At 40.6% G+C, this 19,773-nt stretch overlaps 1 protein-coding gene across 1 annotated transcript; it reads right to left on the bottom strand.

Annotated features, from left to right (window-relative positions):
- Positions 1–1,576: 1,576 nt before the first annotated feature.
- On the bottom strand, positions 1,577–2,305 carry LOC142165823 (uncharacterized). The gene is made up of 2 exons (XM_075224202.1): positions 2,269–2,305; positions 1,577–2,160 (listed from the first exon to the last, which is right to left on the bottom strand). The coding sequence occupies exons 1-2, from the start codon at positions 2,303–2,305 to the stop codon at positions 1,577–1,579; spliced, it is 621 nt and encodes a 206-aa protein (XP_075080303.1).
- Between the last annotated feature and the right edge of the window lie 17,468 nt (positions 2,306–19,773).

Genomic DNA, 19,773 nt, shown 5'->3' with positions numbered 1-19,773 from the left:
GACACATAAATGCACTCTATAGGCTAGGCTTGGTTCTGAAATTCCACCACAATTTGCAGAAGAGTGCCTTTGAAACATCATGGAAAGATCTGAATCCAATACCTCCTTCCTCATATGGCATACAAAGGGTGTTCCATGAAGCCCAAAGCCTGGTGTTTCCTCCCACATTATTGCTCTAGAAAAACTTGGCAAATATTTTGTGGAGTTTATTAATGACATAATTTGGAGGATTGACAGTTGATAGCAAGTGTATAGCATACTCTACAGCACATTAGCAATTAACACTGCCATGCCTCCTATTGAAAGTAACTTACCTTTCCACGACTGCAGCTTGTCCATAACCTTTGTGTTCAAACCTTGGTAATAAGCTATTCTTCTCCTTGCATAAAAAATAGGGCAGCCTAGATAAGTAAATGGAAATTCCTGTCGTTCAATACCAGTGATCCTCTCGACTTTTCTAACCACTTCTATGTCTACCAAGTGATGCATGCAGATGGATGATTTGCCTTTGTTCACCAACTACCCTGATGCCATCTCATATGCATGTACCACTTCCATCACAAGTCTTAATGATGTTGCATCAGATGAGAGAAAATTATTGTGTCGTCTGCATATGAAAGATGGTTTATTTTTGGGCACCATTTTGGCAATCCATAGCCACAAAAATACAGATTCAAATGTAGAGAATTCAAGCCTCTTGATAGTGCTTCAGCAGCTAAGATAAACAATGTAGGTGAAAGAGGATCACCTTTTTTAACATTTCTCAATGATTTAAAAAATCCATGTGGTTGTCCATTCACAAGAACAGAATACCAATTATTTCTTACAATATCAAATACCAACCTAATGAATCTTTCTGAAAATCCCAGTTTCCTCAACATTTTGGTTAGAAACAACCAAGATAGCCTATCTTAGGCTTTTGTCATATCGAGCTTAATTACAACATTTGGTCCAGCCTTTGTTCTGATTCTAATATCAATGATGATCTCTTGTGTTAGTAGCACATTCTCTACTATGCTTCTCCTCTTCACAAAGCCTGCTTGTTCTCTTAAAATCAAATTAGGTAATAGCCCTACTAATCTCTCATGAATCACCCTAGAGAAAATCTTATTGACAAAATTACTAAGGCTGTTTGGCCTCATGTCAGCAAACGTAGTTACTTCTTTCTTTTTTGGCAATAGGAAAAGATTTGTGTGAGTCACACATTTAGGCAAATGTTGACCACAGAAGAATGCCATCACCATTGCAAACATATCTTATTCAATGATCTCTCAACATGTGTGATAAAAGGCACCTGTAAAACCATCTGGCCCTCCTGCTGAGTCTCCATTCAAACCAAATACTACTAGCTTAACCTCCTCTCTTGTAGGCATGGTCATCAACTTTTCATTCTGATCCATATCAACCAAGCAAGACACATGATTTAAGATGTCGAATGCAGTAGAAACTACACTCTCATAGAACTACTCCTTATACGATTGACTGCCTCTTCTGCTATTAGTTCATCCTCTTCAATCTAGTTGCCAAGACTGTTTTTGATCCTTTTGAGCTTCAATCTATTCCTTCTACCATTGACTTAAGCTTGAAATAATTTTGTATTTCTATCACCATCCTTGAACCAAGTCATGCGAGCTTTTTGTCTCCAAAACTCTTCTTCAAGTGCAAGGTATTTTATCATTTCAGCTTGAACCTTTTGTAACCTTTCTCTATTCATCTGAGTAGGATAAATTTCAAACTTCTTTTCATGCACTAATACCACTTCTTCTAAGCTCACAATTTTCTGGAATATGTCTTCAAAAGTAGCTCTACTCCGACTAGACAGTGTTTTCTTGAGCATTTTTAATTTGCAGTTGAAAATTACAAATGGATTAGCACTGAAATCTGCCTTCCATTTCTCCTTTACCACATCTTTGAACGAGGAATGTTTCACCCAGGAGGTAAGAAATCTAAAAGATTTCTTAATAGGGGTAGATTCAATATCACATTCCAGCAGCATAGAACAATGATCTGATCCAATTTTGGACAAATGAGTCACCTCCAAGCTTGGGAAAGTTTGCTGCAATTCCATATTGCCTAGGCATCTATCAAGTATCTTAAATATACAATCATCCTCTGATCTTCCATTCCACCATGTAAAAATCCTTCCCTTAAATCCCAAATCTGTCAAGTTACATGTATTGATGCAATGCCTAAAGTCATCTACCTCATTAAGAGATACTAGCAGCCCACCAAACTTCTCTTCCTTATCCTATCTGGCATTATAATCACCTCCCACAAGCCATTGAATAGTCATATCAGAAGCCATTGTATAAAGAGAATCCTACAATTCTATCCTTTCAATAGCATCACATTTGACGTAGACCAATGTGAGTATGAGATCAACATGAGATTCTGTATGGAATAGTCTCAAAGTCAGCTCTGTGTCATGTACATTATTGTAACATCAAATACTTCATCTATAAAAGCCCATATTTTATTTGATACATTCACCACTGTTTGAGCCAAACCTATTCTTCTTCTATACCTCTCCATCTTACTAGATTGATGCATAGGTTCTAGGATCCCAATAAATTCAAAATAGTGTTTTCTGTGCATTGTGATCAGCCTCTCAAAAGCTTGAATAGTGTTCACTGACCTCACATTCCAAATTATTGCATCTATTATTGATTTTGAGATTTGGTTAGTGTGCTTCTGGTCTGAACTCCTCCTGTTGCTGTAGTAGAAGTTTCCTTAGTTTGCCTCTTTCTCCCCTTAGCAGTTGAATTGACTTTTTCAATATGCCTAGGGGATAGATCATCCTGCTTTGCTACGTTAAGAAAATTTTGAGCAGTAAACTCTTCATCTAAGTCCTTGTTTGCATGATCATCTAAAGCATCTAACTCTTTTGTACCTTATGTAGCTACCACCCTAGTGTTCTTTTGAATGGGAATAATAGCCTGCTCCCCTGCATACTTCATAGTCTGCAACTGTATTGAAATTAGTGGAATACTAATTTGTGCTGTAGCCTGCACCTGTGGATTAGTCAATTGCTTTTTTGATTTTGATTTAGAATTAGCAACAACATCCACTATACCACCTTGTCCTGTTCCACCTGGATCAATAACATTGATATCTACCTCTTTAGCAGTTATTGCTTCTGCCTTGTTTCCTTCAACATTGGTCTGATCCACCTTGCTAGTATTTTGTTCTTTGGAATTTATTAAACTCTGCTCCTCAGTTGTCTGCTCTGCAATGGCATTCCCATTTACACTTTGATCTTCTTCATCAACTGCACCACCTCCAATTTCCTCTTCACTTTGCATCTCATTAGGAATTTCTCCCTCTTTTGAGTCTTCTTTAGTCTGATCAGCCCAATATTTGCCACCTTTCCAATTGACCTTTTCAGTGCTTTTAAATTTTTCAAAATCTGCATCTTCAATTTGTTCCTTGTCAATATTTTTGTCCAATTGTCCTTCAGCTCTAGTGTTCTGTGTTGGTATATCTTGACATAAGGTACTTGTTGCAACAAAATTTCCATTGAATGGTCTTTGAACCCATTGTGCAGTAGTTTCCTTGTTCTACTGATCTTCTACTCTTTTTTCCTAGTTTCTTACTTCTTCTTGGTTAGTAATCCCAACCGGACTAGGACTAGCAGTTGGAACAATTAAATTAAGGTTCTTTCCAGTTGTAGTAGGTTTCCCACTGTTGCCTTTCTTTGCCTTATCGTCCTAGGAGATTTAGGATTAAAAGCTGGTGCAGCATGATTAAGAGTCCTAGATTCTTTAGCATTAGAACTGACTCTTTGACCTAAATTCTCCTCCACCAAAAGTAATTGATTGTTCTCATTAGCTTCGCTATTATCCACCTCCAAAATTGCAAATTTATTAGCTATTTGAACCTGTTGAGCAACCAAAGCAGTTTGCTTCTCAACTGGCACAATTTCGCGCCCAGTTTTAATCATACTATCAACTTACTTCTCCTTGCCTTTGCCCTGATTGTCCCTCACTTCTTTCCATTGTGCACCTAGATTTCCAAAAACCTTACCACTAGAAAGAATCATCAAAGGAGCAGTTTCCATACCCTTTTCTTTATTACCATCCACCACAACATCATTAGCAACTGACTGCCCTTCAGTCTTATTTTCCATCAATTCTGGATGGATCCTCCAACATTCTATCATATCATGCCCTTGTAATTTACATTCTTTTCAATACTTAGGCAATTAGTCGTACCTAATATTTACCCATTCTGTCCTTATCTCCCCAGTTAACTCATTTTCAATATCCATACACACCTTCTTTGGAAGGTCAGCTAGTTGATCAACAAGCACTTTCATACGTGCATAACTAGGCCTAGTTTTGTTCACAGTAGCCATGTCAAGGTGAAGAGGTTTTCCTATTGATGAAGCTAAGGAAAATGAGTATTCGTTGACGAAAAAGGTTAGCAACAAGTTAGGAAAAGAAATCCAAGCCATCACATTTGGTGTTTCCTCTCCGGCTTTGAATTTTGCATCATAAATCAATGTTCTTAACTGGTATTCATACCCAAACTTATCTTTGACATAATAAACATTTTTTGACGTAAAATATATGAAATCTTGCCATAATGCCAAGCGTATCAATACATGCCTGTCCCTAAGGTATCCAATATTGCATTCACCCTTAATCCCATATTGAATAAGGATGATTCGACGTAATTCTTGCAGCTCTGGCCAACCATATGAAAACTTGCACACCACTGCATACTGCAATCCTTCGATGCCATTCATACATTCTACTTATGCTTCAGTAAACTTAACTAATGGCTACCCTTGTAGAAACGTAGCCCTTCTAAGTAGTACTGGTTCAACTGGTGCTGCTTGATCGTGCATGGCATCACTGACAATCGAAGGTTTCAACACTTTAGCATAGTCCATGGGTTGGGGATTAATATTTGTGGTCATGGAAGGTTGGGCAGTGTTGTGGGGGGGGGGGGAGGGGTTGTGGAGGTAGCCCAGCCACTAGTGGTGGCTGGCCACCGACCGGACTGGCCATGGCAGTGCTCGAAGGAGCTTCGCGATAGTATCTTTTCTTTTTTCGCATGTCGCTAGAGCTCTCAAGCTCTAGGGTTTTTTTGGTGAGCCCCTGTCAAAATTCCTTCACATTTTGTGACGACACTCAATATTCTAACGTCCGCACTTTGCCACTTTTTGTTTGATTTTAGTCCTTGTCTAAAAAAATTCCTTTTTGAGTTGAATTTCATCACATTGGCTCATTTTCCAATACTCCTGCAAGAAAGCACAATTTATCAGTTTTCGAAAATACTTTTTAAGAATTTTTGAGCTAAAACGAAAGTAAAAGGGTACAAATAAGTAGTCAAAATCCCTACTTATCAACTCCCCCAAACTTAAGCTTTTGTTTGTCCTCAAGCAAATAAGGTAATTCCAACCTCCACAAGAAAAGTTCTATTTCAGCTAGCCTACAGTGAATCAAACACACATCAATTGGGACCAATAATTACCCACAACACTTATGAATTATCAACATGGCAATGATTTGACTTTTTAAGTACAATAGTTCTAATGTGACACTAGATCATCAAGAGTTAATTTTATTCATCAAGCTCTTTCATGCAGGTTGTTGTGGAACCCAAACTCCTTTTCCTCTACTCTCTGTTAGCAAATCTCACTTAAGAATGTAGCACTCAATTCAAGGATTTGTGAAAAGTTTGCTCATCTCTTTCAAAAGAACGTCACAAGTACGGCTCTAAGTACCATATGCTTGCCCCTTATGTAAATCACTACTAATGTAAGTTCACTTGGCTTGAAATAATGTAGGGCTTTTTCGGAATGTAATGAAGGCTTATTGGACAAGGGTATGGAATGTTGGAATCGAAACGGGTTCATCTTTCCTTAAGCACTCCATTTTTCTCTTTTTGGCTCATGTTTTGCCGAATCTTTGAGTCATTATCTTTTTTCTTAGGGGAACTAGAGAGACTTAACATCACTCTTTTTTGGTCATGATGTTCGTTTTCTCCTTCTTTGTTTTCTCCATGCTTTGCATAATTGCTTTTCTTTGAATTCCTTCAACTCTTCACTTTATTCACTTTCATTTTACATTTTTCTTTTCTTCATTATTTCTTTTTTTCTTTTTCCTTTCCTTTTCTTCATTTCTTCTCTTTTTATGCCTTTATACCCTTTCAAACTCCTCGTCTCTCCGCCAAACTTATGTTTTAGCCAATTACTTCTCAAGGGTGTTAAGGAAAGCTATGGTGCTAAGAGAGGGTCACTACAAACGGGTAAAGACTTGTATCGTGGCTATAAATGAGAAAGGTCTTTGCCTCAAATGGGTTGACTAGGGATAGCAATATTGGTGGGACATGGAAAATTTAATGCAGGCCAAGGGAAGCCTATAATCACTTCTCCAACCAAGCAAAACTTAGAATTTCGCCTAGATACACATTCCAGGCAAGTTCTAGACCATTCGCACGGGTATTTGGACTTGCAACAAAAATCTCACGTCTTACACAATTGGATTGTTAAAGAGGATATATTCGAGGTCCCACAACAACCATATTCAAGATTGAAAATCACTAATGGTTCAACTAAACCACTCAATAATTGTTCAAGTCAACAGAAGAGTCTAAAGGTCACTAATTAGAGCTATTTCTTGCCAATAACTTGTTTTTAACCATAAGAATATAGTTAAATGTGTTGGTACAAAGTGAAGAGTGCTTGGCCCTTTTTATTCATTAATACTACTATTTTTACCTAAACATCAAAAATAGACTCAATCCCTTAAAAAGGTTGTTACGCCATCCATCGTTAGGAAGAGCCACCCGGTTCACACAAAACCCACCTTTGGAAAGAACCGTGTCATTAAGAAAATTAAAGGCTTATTGCTAACTTAAACATAAAAAGAAGCTACCAATTAAAAAATAAGCTATTAAAGTAAATAAGAAGTTATACTAAGAAAAACAAACTAAAGAAGTTATGAAATAAACTACTGAAAGTAAGATAAATGAATATACAAATCGAGGGGAATAGAATATATACATCAAAAGAGAGGGAGGAATATATACATAATGAAAGAGAGAATAAAGATAAAAGAAAAAGAGTATTAAAGTTATTACAGGCCAATGTCATATCAAACCAATCAAAATAGACCACCCATCTGAATAAGAATAAGCATTTATCTCAATGCTTAACAAAAATTAGAATAAGGAAGGGTAGAGAGTGAAGAGAACTGCCTGTGTGGTCTCAGTGTGCATGGCATCATCAGCACCCTTGGGCTCCTCCAACTGGGTCTCATCATCCTCTAGTCGGGGAATAACAGGGTTGGTGAACATCTGAAGCACCTCCTCAGCAGTGTGGGCAGCGAGGTCTGGCTCCTCAGACTGGCCAGCTGCTGCCTCTGCTGATGGTGCTGCTGGGTTTGTTGGTACTGATGGAACTGTCTCCATTAGTAAGTCAAGTGGTATATCCCGAGCGAATACTATTTTGGCCACTTCTTTTCTCAATCTATCCACTGATTTCTTCAAATCCTGAGATTTTTGCATCTTCTTCACCTGTTTGCCCACTCCTCAATAGCTCCCCCATGCGCCACCAATATATCCATGATGGTATTTTGATTTTCCAGGATCTTCTTCAATGTTTCCTCCATTGACAGAGGTACCTGTGGTGTTGCTGGGGTAGAAGACTATGTTGCAACATCACTGGATATGTCGGACATCTTTGAAATAGCTGTCTACATCTAGTTGTTGAGACTCGCCAATGTATGGGAGACTCGCAACGAACTGATTGGATATGTGGGTGAGTCAAGCACTAATACTGATGTAGATGGTCTAGAAGATGGAGGAAATGGCATGTCAGCTGTCTCGGTGGAAGGACCGGCTGCTGTGGAAGGCATAGTAGTTGTAAAAGGCATAAGAGCTATAGAAGGCTCAACAGTTGAATCTGAAACCACCACCGTTGGCTCATTAGACTGGCCACCGGTGGAAGTTGCCTTACCCTTGAAATTTGGGTTTCCCGGACCTTGCAAAGAGTACCATGAGAAGGGCTTTTTGGCTCGCACCTTTGTATAAAAGCTCCTCTGCTCTACCTCTGCATCTGTAAGGTATTTTGTAACGGTGTTAGGATATGGATAGGAGCTTTCACCTTTTCGGACAACCACTGACAGGTTGGCCAACATGATGGCACCCACATTGATTGGGTATCCGACCATGATAGATGCCACCAAAACTGCTCGGGGGAGTGGAAGATTGTTCTCATTCCAGCTTGGGTCTATCCGGCTGCACACAAAAGTTTACCACCATTTTGCTTCAAAATTAAGGGTGGCGTGCAATGGAAACCCTCGCTGTGATCCACGGTGGTGGTGGTCTGGAGCTGCCAATATCTCTGCTAACCAAGGGAGAGCTGAATCACCCATAGAAAGCTTTTCTATGTACTAGACTGCCTCTACATCCTCGAATCCCTTGTAAGTGTTCAAAGTGCATTCATCAAATCTGACCTTCAAATTCCTCACTTTGATCACTTTGGTACCTTTGTTGATGTGTGCCACATTGGCATAGAATTCACGTACCAAGTGCTTATTTGCATCCATAACACTCTGGGTGAACCACACCATCCTTGTACTCCCTGAACTGCTTAAGGACATTTGGATTATATTTATCCAAGTCCTTAACTAAGAATTGCCACTCAAGTGTGAGCGATCTCTAGGGCCACCATTCTCTGAACATTGTGAAGGTTGTCAAGCTCACAAATCTATTTTCCCATATCTCCTTCTTCTTCGACCTCTCTAGACTGCTCACTCTAGTGTTACCTCCTCTACCATCATCAGGAACATCATCATCATCATCATCTACTGGAATAGGTATTGCGGGTGTATGTGAGGAAGAAAGCTCTGAATGTTGGCTATCCACTTACGAGCCCTCAGAAGAGCTAGTAGAGGAGGAGGGTTCATCTCTCAGTTGTAGTCTCCCCGGAAGTTGTTTTTGTTGGGATTGTGCATTGGGTTGTGCTTGCAAAGAGTAGCCCTCTGAGGCTTCCCTAGACGAGAGATATTCACTGGATTCTAAAGGTTCTGGGACTTTGTTGGAAGTTGCCTTCTTGTTTATCGTTGTTTGAATAGAAAGTGGTAGGTTGCTCTTGCCTCGACCTCGGGAGGGTTCACCTCTGCCTTTAGATGTATCACCTCTATCTTATGATCGAACCATTGTCTGCAATACAATGCACATAGATTAGTTAAAGTCCAAAAGTAGTTAACATTTGCAGAAAAGAAAAAAAATTGTTCACAAAAGTGAAAGTGCGGACCGCACAATATTGAGTGCGGCCGTAGACTACCGTATGGGGACTGTACAATTATATAGTACGGTCGCACACTAAAGTACGGACCGTACATTTTTGAGTGCAGCCGCACAAAATCAGGTTCAGACTACTATTTCTCTGAAGTTTCAAAGTGCGGTTGCACACATTTGTATGCGGACTGCACAATTTTCTATGGACCGCTCAATTTTACGTGCGGTCCGCACATTGCATGCTCAGTATTGTGCCCTAACTCAGAGTCTGCGGATCGCACAATTTAAAATCATACGACATTAACTTAGGTTTTTCATTTTTTTGCACAATATAGACATGGTATTGGAAATTTAAACATAATACATGATTTACCCAGCCCTGAATGAGTGCATATGATATTACCCACACAATTGTAAGCACACATGAAGAACATTTGACATTTTAGGCATAAAAATAACGACGCTACTAAAGAAGAAAAACTAAGAACAATTGAAAAATCTAAACGTGAATCGAACATACCAGTGATGAAGGATGCAGGAAAGAATCTAGACAAATGAAATGAGTGTGGAGTGTGAAACAATTTGTGTGCACTATGCTTGCTTAGGTCTCAAGAGCTCAGAGCGTGTAAAATTGTGAATAGTGCTGTAATGTCCTATTTATAGGTTGACCATATTAGGTAAAAAATGTAGCTGAGTGCGGCCGCACAATTTTGAGTGCAGTCCGCACTCTTTACCTGACCCTAGCTGAAGCTCTACGGTCTGCACAAAAGTGAGTACGGCCGCAGAATGGCCATTTTTCTGCTATTCCAAACTTCAGAGAGTTCCATTTTTGGGTCTCCAGTTGTGCAGCCGCACAATGAATTGTGCGGCCGAAAATTCCTCTCTGCTGTGGCATACATTTTTATGCGGTCCGCACTTTTTCAACACTTGGCCAAATTTTTAGGCATAGTCCCTGCAAAGCACACTCATTCTTGCATACACTTCAAGACTAGTTAGCACAAAACAAACCCTATTTAAAGAAGAAGAAAATATAAAGAAAAAAACACATGGGTTGCCTCTCAAGAAGTGCCTGATTTAACATCGCGGCACGACACAGATTGCCAATCACTTGAAATGAAGAACCGCCACGACGCGGCCATCATCGACTTTTCCAAGATAGTGTTTCACCTGGTGCCCTTTGAATCTAAACACTTCATCATTCTTGTTTTCAAGTCCAATGCACTGAATGGTGTCACACCAACAACTTCAAACATGCCACTCTATTTTGACTTCAAATTTCCCGGAAACATCCGTAATCGAGAATTGAACAATAACACAAGATCACCTTCTTTAAACTCCTTGTTCCGAATGTACTTATCATGAAGGTACTTCATCTTCTCCTTGTATAAGGAAGAACTTGTATATGCATGGTACCAGAATTCATTTAGCTCATTCAATTATGTCACCCTTAAGTTGGCGGCAACATCTCATTCAAGGTTCACATTTTTAAAGCCCACATGGCCTTATGCTCAAGTTCCACCAGAAGATGACAAGCTTTCCTAAACACCAACCGGTATGGAGACATCCCAATTAGAGTTTTGTAGGCCGTCCTATAAGCCCATAAAGCATCATCAAGCTTTCTTGGCCAATCCGTCCAGTTGGCGTTCACTGTCTTTGACAAAATACTCTTGATCTCCCTGTTGGAGACTTCCACTTGACCACTTGCTTGAGGGTGATGGGGGGTCGAGACTTCGTGAGTGACACCGTACTTGGTGAGTAAGATATTAGAAGCCTTGCTACAAAAATGCGAACCCCCATCACTTATGATAGCCCTTAGAGTACCAAATCTTGTAAGATGTTCTTCTTCGAATATGTCACCACACTCCTCGCTTCATTGATGGGAAAAGCAAAGGCCTCAACCCATTTATATACATAATCAACCGCGACTAGAATGTAGGTGTTTCCACAAGATCTCACAAACGGACCCATGAAATCAATACCCCACACATCGAAAATATCTCTCCAAAATGGTGGTGAGAGGCATTTCATTTTTCTTTGAGATTCCACTGGCCCTTTGGCATTCATCATAAGGATTGACAAGCTCACTAGCATCCTTGTAGAGAGTAGGCAAATAGAATAACTCAACAGTTTGGCCGCCGTTCTAGCTCCACCATGGTGACCATCATATGGTGAAGAGTGGCAAGCCTCAAGAATGTCCACTTGTTCCTCCTCCAGCACACATCTTCGAATCACACCATCAGTACAAATTCTGAAGAGGTATAGTTCATCCCAATAATATTCAAGGCAATCCTGTTTGAGCTTCTTCCTTTGGTTTGAAGAGAACTCATTCGGTACAATGCCACTCACAAGATAATTTGCTAAATCGGTGAGCCATGGCATCTCGGTCATTGAAATGGATAGAAGCTACTTGTTGGGGAAGGAATCATTGATCTCAAGGCCGTCATGTGGCCTCCCCTCCTCCTCCAATCGAGACAAGTGGTATGCCACTTGATTTTCACTACCTTTGTGGTCTTGGATCTCTAGATCATACTCTTGCAATAAAATCACCCACCACATTAACCTCGCCTTTGAATCCTTCTTGCTCATTAAATACCAAAGTGCCACATGATCGGTGTAGACAATCACCTTTGTACCCATCAAGTATGGCGGAACATCTCCATAACAAAGACAATAACAATGAGCTATTTTTCAGTCACCGTGTAATTGACTGGGCATCGTTCATGGTCTTAGTAGCATAATAGACCGGATGAAAGATTTTGTTGATTCGTCGCCCCAAAACTGCCCCAACCACCACATCACTTGCGTCATACATGAGCTTAAAAGTCAAGCTCCAATCCGTTGCGGTGATAATAAGAGTAGTTGTCAATTTGAACTTTAGAAATTCAATGCCTTCATGCAATGCTCATTGAAATGGAATTTGGCATTCTTTTCCAAAAGCTTACATAAGGGGTTCACCACTTTCAAAAAATCCTTGATGAAACGGAGATAGAACCCCGCATGACCCAAGGAACTCCTCACTCCCTTCACGGAAATCACCTCTATTTTGGCCTTGTCGACCTCAATACCATTCTTTGGAATTTGGTGGCCAAGGACAATGCCTTCCTCGACCATGAAGTGACATTTCTCCCAATTCAATACCAAATTTGTCGCTTCACATCTTGCCAAGACCTTATCAAAATTTTTCAAGAAATCACCAAAAGAATTCCTGACCACGAAAAAGTCATCCATGAAGACCTCAAGAAAATCCTCCACCATGTCGGTGAAGATAACCATCATACACCGTTAAAAAGTCGCCGATGCATTACATAACCCAAATGGAATCCACGAGAATGTGAAAGTACCATAGGGATATGTGAAAGTAGTCTTCTCTTGGTCCTCCAGAGCAATAAGAATTTTATTGTAGTCGGAATATTCATCAAGGAAATAATAGAAAGTATAGCCGGACAACCTATCAAGCATTTGATCAAGGAAGGGAAGTGAGAAATGATCTTTCCCTGTGACTTTGTTGAGCTTGCGATAGTCCATACACACTCTCCACCCGGTCACCGTTCTTGTAGGAATCAACTCGTTCTTGTTAATGGTAACCACAATCATGCCCCCTTTCTTTGGGACATATTGCACCGGAGAAGTCCATGAACTATCGGAAATGGGGTAAACAACCCCGGCATTCAACCACTTTATGATCTACTTTTACCACCTCTTGCATAGCCTCCTTTGATGTTCAATGGAGGGTTTGTCACCCTCCTCCAAAATAATCTTGTGTATGCAAAAGGCGAGGCTTATGCCCTAAATATTCGCCAATGTCCATCCTATAGCTTTCTTCCTCTTTTCTGGCACCGCCAATGCGGAGTCTACCTGCACGTTAATCAAATAAGAGGAAAGAATAACTAGTAAAGTAGAATAAGGGCCAATGAATTCATACCTGAGATGCGGAGGCAATGTCTTTAACTCTAAGGTGGGAGGCTCCTCGATTGAGGGCTTTGTTGGAGGAGTGTTCCAGTTTTCAAGATCCAAGGATAACTAGCAAGGTTTATAAGTGTACGACCCCATTCCTTGCAATGAATTCACACATTCCACATAGCCTTCTTTCTCCTCATCATTATCAAGGTTGAGAAAACGGCTTCCAAAGTAACCTCAATATTCATTGTGGCACTAGCATCATCAATAGTCACATCGGTCACAAAATCCATGAATGAACAAACTTCATTGTTATTCGGTTGCCTCATAGATTTGCACACATGGAAGACCACCTTTTCATCACCCACCGGAAGGTGAGCTCACCGGCTTCCACATCAACAAGAGCCTTCCCCGTAGCAAGGGAAGGTCTACTCAAGATAATAGGCACCTCATAGACCACTTCACAATCAAGAAGCACAAATTCCGCCGGAAGGATGAACTTGTCAACATGAACCAACACATCATTAATAGTAACCAAAGGTCTCTTCATTGTATGATCTGCCATTTGTAACCTCATGGATGTGAGTCTTGGTTGCCCAATTCCCAAAGTATTGAACAGCAAATAGGGCATCAAGTTGATACTTTGCCCAAGAACACAAAAAGCTTTGGCAAAATCGGCACTTCCAATTGTACATGGGATTGTGAAAGCGTCCGGATCTTCCAATTTAGGAGCCATTGAGTGCACAATTGCACTCACTTGATGTGTCATCTTTATAGTCTCGCAATTCACCGACCTCTTCTTTGTCACCAAGTCTTTCATGAACTTTGCATAACCCGACATTCTCTCCAAGGCCTCAACCAATGTCACATTAATAGACAAACTCTTTATCATGTCAATGAACATTTTGAATTGGTTCTTACCATTTTGCTTGGCAAGCCTTTGCGGATATGGAGGAGGAGGCCTTGGCATTGGTGCCTTAGCCTTTGGCACTACCGGTTCTGGTATGTCAATTATGTGCTCCCTAGACGGGTTCACTTCTTCTTGAGTCTCCTCCACATTGTCTTCAATATTAATTCTCACCTCATCATTTTCCTGCACTTCATTTCTTGGCATCTCATCTACTTGTACCAATTGTTCATCGTCCTCAATCTTCTTTTGGCTTGAGGTGGTTGCATCCCCACCTTTTTCACTCCTTGTAGTAATGGCCATGACATGTCTCATGTTGTTCCCACCCTTTGGGTTCACCACAATATCACTTGGTAGTGACCCCTTAGGACGAGTGCTCAAAGCTGCGAGATTTGCCCCAATTGAAATTCTAAATTGTGAATTGAAGTTTTGTGAGAGGCTAGATGAGAATCAGACTTGGCATTCTTCTCTATCATTTGTTTTTGTTCTCAATTCGTCCCATCTCATTGTTGGAAGAGCTTGGACCTAGAGAAGGATAAGGAGGTGGGTTGCTCGGTTGTTAAAACATCGGGGGCCTTCTAAAACTCGACCACCGGTAGTTGTTGTTGTTCTACCCTCCTTGGTTGTTACCTCCCCAATAGGCTTTATTATTGTCACTCCAATTGCCTTGGTTAGTTTGGCCATTTGGTTATTCCAATTCCCTGGGTTGTTTTGATTGTTCCAATTACCTTGATTGCATGAATTCCAATTTTCTTGTGGTCGCCATTGTTGTTGATTTGGGCCTTGATTGTTGTTTCTTTGCCCTTGGAAGTTGTTCACATATTGTATTTCCTCTTCTTATTTGTTGTATCGTCCATCTTGATCAAATCCACTATCATCTTGCACATAATTTTCAACCCGATTTTGCACTTGAGGACCCTTTTGCCTTCTCTTGTTTACCATCATACTAACTCCCTCCATTGCATTTACTTGCTTGGGACCTTGCACTTGTTGAAGTTGAGCTTTGGATAGTTGATTCATTGTGGTGGTCAACTTGGCAATTGCTTGCCCATGATCATATAATCCTTTATGCAAGTGAATCATAATTGGATCGCCTTGAGGAACGTTTCCTTTACTTTGCCATGCCGATGAAAGATCCGTAATTTCATCAAGAATCTCACAAGCTTCCGCACACGGCGTTGTCATGAAATTTCCACCGGCAAGTTGGTTGACCATGCATTAATTGGTAGTATTGATCCCCCTATAGAAAGTTTGTTGAATCATAGCCTCTGTCATGTTATTGTTCTGGCAATCTTTCACCATAGTACGGTACCTCTCCCATATCTCATGAAAAGGCTCATTGGGCTCTTGTTTGAAAGCTAGAATCTCATCCCTAAGTGTTGCCATATGCCCGGGAGAAAAGAACTTGGAAATAAATTTCTCGGCCAATTCATCCTATGTATGGATAGAATGATTTGGCAACCTCTCCAACCAATCCAAAGCCTTCCCCCGTAGAGAGAAAGGGAATAGCCTCAATCTTAAAGCATCCTTGGAGACGTTTGTATGTTTACTCCCCCAGCAAGTGTCAATAAACCCTTTCAAGTGCTTGTACGCATTTTGATACGGAGCCTCAGTGAAGAATCCCTGTTGTTCCAACAACGTAAGCATAACATTTGTGATTTGAAAATTTTCCACCCTAATGCGGGGTAGGACTATGGCACTTGCATATCTTTCATTCGGTAACACCCGATGTGCCGCTGCTCTTGGAGGAGGTAGGGGTGGAAGGAACGGGAACAATATCTTGACCATGCATTGATTGGTAGTATTGATCCTCTTATAGAAAGTTTGTTGAATCATAGCCTCTGTCATGTTATTGTTCTGACATTCTTTCACCATAGTACGGTACCTCTCCCATATCTCATGAAAAAGCTCATTGGGCTCTTATTTGAAAGTTAGAATCTCATCCCTAAGTGTTGCCATATGCCCGGGAGAAAAGAACTTGGAAATGAATTTCTTGGCCAATTCATCCCATGTATGGATAGAATGATTTTGCAGCCTCTCCAACCAATCCAAAGCCTTCCCCCGTAGAGAGAAAGGGAATAGCCTCAATCTTAAAGCATCCTTGGAGACGTTTGTATGTTTACTCCACCGGCAAGTGTCAACAAGCCCTTTCAAGTGCTCGCAAGCATTTTGATACGGAGCCCCGGTGAAGAATCCCCGTTGTTCCAACAACGTAAGCATAACATTTGTGATTTGAAAATTTTCCACCCTAATGCGGGTAGGACTATGGCAATTGCATATCCTTCATTCGGTAACACCCGATGTGCCGCTGCTCTTGGAGGAGGTGGGGGTGGAACATGAACATTATCTTGAGGAGGTCAGCCTCGTCTATTTGCTTGATATTAAAGAGGAACCTCATCAACTTGGTCATCATCCCCCAAAGGCATGTTTCTAAGAGGATCATTGTTTTTGAGAGCCATTGTATGACCTACAATTATTTCACCAAAAGATTAGTAACCTGGAAGGAAAGAAAAACAAATCACACACAAAACCAAATATATAGCTAAATCCATTTTTAGCTCCCTGGCAACGGCTCCAAAAATTGATGTTGCCCAAGTTCATACCTTAAATTGGCGTTGCGAAGCGGTTGATGCAGCTATAATTACCCAACTAGGAGTCAGGATCGATTCCTTAAAGAGTGTCGATGTGATTAGCTATGTATTTGGACTAAGCGTATAATGTGTCCATAATGCACTTCCACATAATTTGTTGTTTTTGTTTACTTCTAAATTAAGCTATTGCTTGAAAATATAAAACTAGAGAATGAAATTTTTTTGTGTTGTTTTTCATGTTGTAAAAGATCTAGGGTTATGACTTCCACCTAGGTGGTTGCCTGACAGGTTATAGGCTTTAGAGCGAGTTTCGTTGGTCGGGGCGTAATATAGCAATCAACGCACAACTACCCACATAATACCTCTCGGTAATAGAGTGGTTTGCCAATTTAGCTTTCTCAAACCCATATGGGTAATTCACAAAACAATTCATAGATGCTCAAGTCGGGTTTAACTATCTCTAGATTCAACTCTTGTCACGACCCGGACGGTCATTTCGAGAGCTATAGCCCCGTTACCCTATTTCCTACTTCTTTTGTGTTCTTCAGCTATATTATGATATACCGAGTTAGTTGGTTCGGGTTCGAAGTGGTTTCAGAGTGAATTGAGACACATAATCTCTTAATTGAAAGCTTAAGTTGAAAATGCTGATCGGAAGTTGACTTATATGTAAACGACCTCAGATTTGAATTTTTATAGTTTTGTTAGCTCCGTTAGGTGATTTTGGATTTAGGAGCGCGTCCAGAATGTGATTTGGAGGTTCGTGGTAGAATTAAGCCTGAATTGGCAAAAGTTAGAATTTTGGCAATTTCCGCCGGTAGTGAAAATTTTGATATCGGGGTTGGATTAGATTTCCGGAAGAAGGAATACGTTTTTGGTGTCATTTTTGACTTATGTACAAAATTTGAGGTCATTCGGATGTGGTTTGGTAGGTTTCGGCAACATTTGTGGAATTCAAAAGTTTAGAAGTTCTATAGGCTTGAATCCGAGTGCAATATGGTATTTTGATATTGTTTTGAGTTATTTGAAGGTTCGACTAAGTTTGTATGATGTTACGGGACGTGTTGGTATGTTTGGTTGATGTCCCGAGGGTCTCGGGTGAGTTTCGGGTGGTTAATAGATCATTTTTAGCCTTGGTGAGATTGTTGATATCTACTGTTGCATTTTTCTGGTTTCCTCTTTCGCGTTCGCGAGAGGGTCCTTGCGTTCGCGAAGAGAGTTTTCTGAGTGGTGAGTTTTTTTCTTTGTGTTCGCGAAGGGGAGGATGCGAACGCAAAGGTGTGGTCTGCATGTGCATTGCGAATGCGGGAGCAGGATCACATTAGTGAAGAAGAGTGAGGAAGTTGAGGACCCCAGATCCTTGTTGTACTCGTTCACGAGGTGGTGGTCGCATGCTTGGAGACGCTTTTATGTTTACTCCCTCAGCAAGTGTCAATAAACCCTTTCAAGTGCTTGTACGCATTTTGATACGGAGCCCCGTTGAAGAATCCCCGTTGTTCCAACAACGTAAGCATAACATTTGTGATTTGAAAATTTTCCACCCTAATGCGGGGTAGGACTATGGAATTTGCATATCTTTCATTCGGTAACACCCGATGTGCCGCCGCTCTTGGAGGAGGTGGGGGTGGAACGGGAACATTATCTTGACCATGCATTGATTGGTAGTATTGATCCCCCTATAGAAAGTTTGTTGATCATAGCCTCTGTCATGTTATTGTTCTGACACTCTTTCACTATAGTATGGTACCTCTCCCATATCTCATGAAAAGGCTCATTGGGCTCTTGTTTGAAAGCTAGAATCTCATCCCTAAGTGTTTCCATATGCCCGGGAGAAAAGAACTTGGAAATGAATTTCTCGGCCAATTCATCCCATGTATGTATAGAATGATTTTGCAACCTCTCCAACCAATCCAAAGCCTTCCCCCGTAGAGAGAAAGGGAATAGCCTCAATCTTAAAGCATCTTTGGAGACGTTTGTATGTTTACTCCCCCAGCAAGTGTCAACAAACCCTTAAAGTGCTTGTACGCATTTTGATACGGAGCCCCGGTGAAGAATCCCCATTGTTCCAACAACGTAAGCATAACATTTGTGATTTGAAAATTTTCCACCCTAATGCGGGTAGGACTATGGCACTTGCATATCCTTCATTCGGTAACACCCGATGTGCCGCCGCTCTTGGAGGAGGTTGGGGTGGAACATGAACATTATCTTGAGGAGGTCAGCCTCGTCTATTTGCTTGATATTAAAGAGGAACCTCATCAACTTGGTCATCATCCCCGTCATCCCCCAAAGGCATGTTTCCAAGAGGATCATGGTTTTTGAGAGCCATTGTATGACCTACAATTGTTTCACCAAAAGATTAGTAACCTGGAAGGAAAGAAAAACAAATCACACACAAAAGCAAATATATAACTAAATCCATTTTTAGCTCCCTGGCAACGACTCCAATAATTGATGTTGCCCAAGTTAATATCTCAAATTGGCGTTGCAAAGCAGTCCATGCAGCTATAATTACCCAACTAGGAGTCAGGATCGATTCCTTAAAGAGTGTCGATGTTATTAGGTATGTACTTGGACTAAGCGTATAATGTGTCCATAATGCACTTCCACCTAGGTGGTTGCCTGACAGGTTATAGGCTTTAGAGCGAGTTTCGTTGGTCGGGGCGTAATATAGCAATCAACGCACAATTACCCACATAATACCTCTCGATAATAGAGTGGTTTGCCAATTTATCTTTCTCAAACCCATATGGGTAATTCACAAAACAATTCATAGATAATCAAGTCGGGTTTTACTATCTCTAGATTCAACTCTTGTAACGACCCGGACGGTAGAATTCGAGAGCTATAGCCCCGTTCCCCCATTTCCTACTTCTTTTATGCTCTTCAGCTATATTATGATATACCGAGTAAGTTGGTTCGGGTTCGAAGTGGTTTCAGAGTGAATTGAGACATATAATCTCTTAATTGAAAGCTTAAGTTGAAAAAGCTGATCGAAAGTTGACTTATATATAAACGACCTCGGATTCGAATTTTTATAGTTTTGTTAGCTCCATTAGGTGATTTTGGATTTAGGAGCGCGTCCAGAATGTGATTTGGAGATTCGTGGTAGAATTAAGCCTGAAT

The sequence above is a fragment of the Nicotiana tabacum genome, chromosome 11 (assembly GCF_000715075.1).
Source record: "Nicotiana tabacum cultivar K326 chromosome 11, ASM71507v2, whole genome shotgun sequence".
NCBI classification, from domain to species: Eukaryota; Viridiplantae; Streptophyta; class Magnoliopsida; order Solanales; family Solanaceae; genus Nicotiana; species Nicotiana tabacum.
This window is presented reverse-complemented; position numbering and strand designations above follow the sequence as displayed.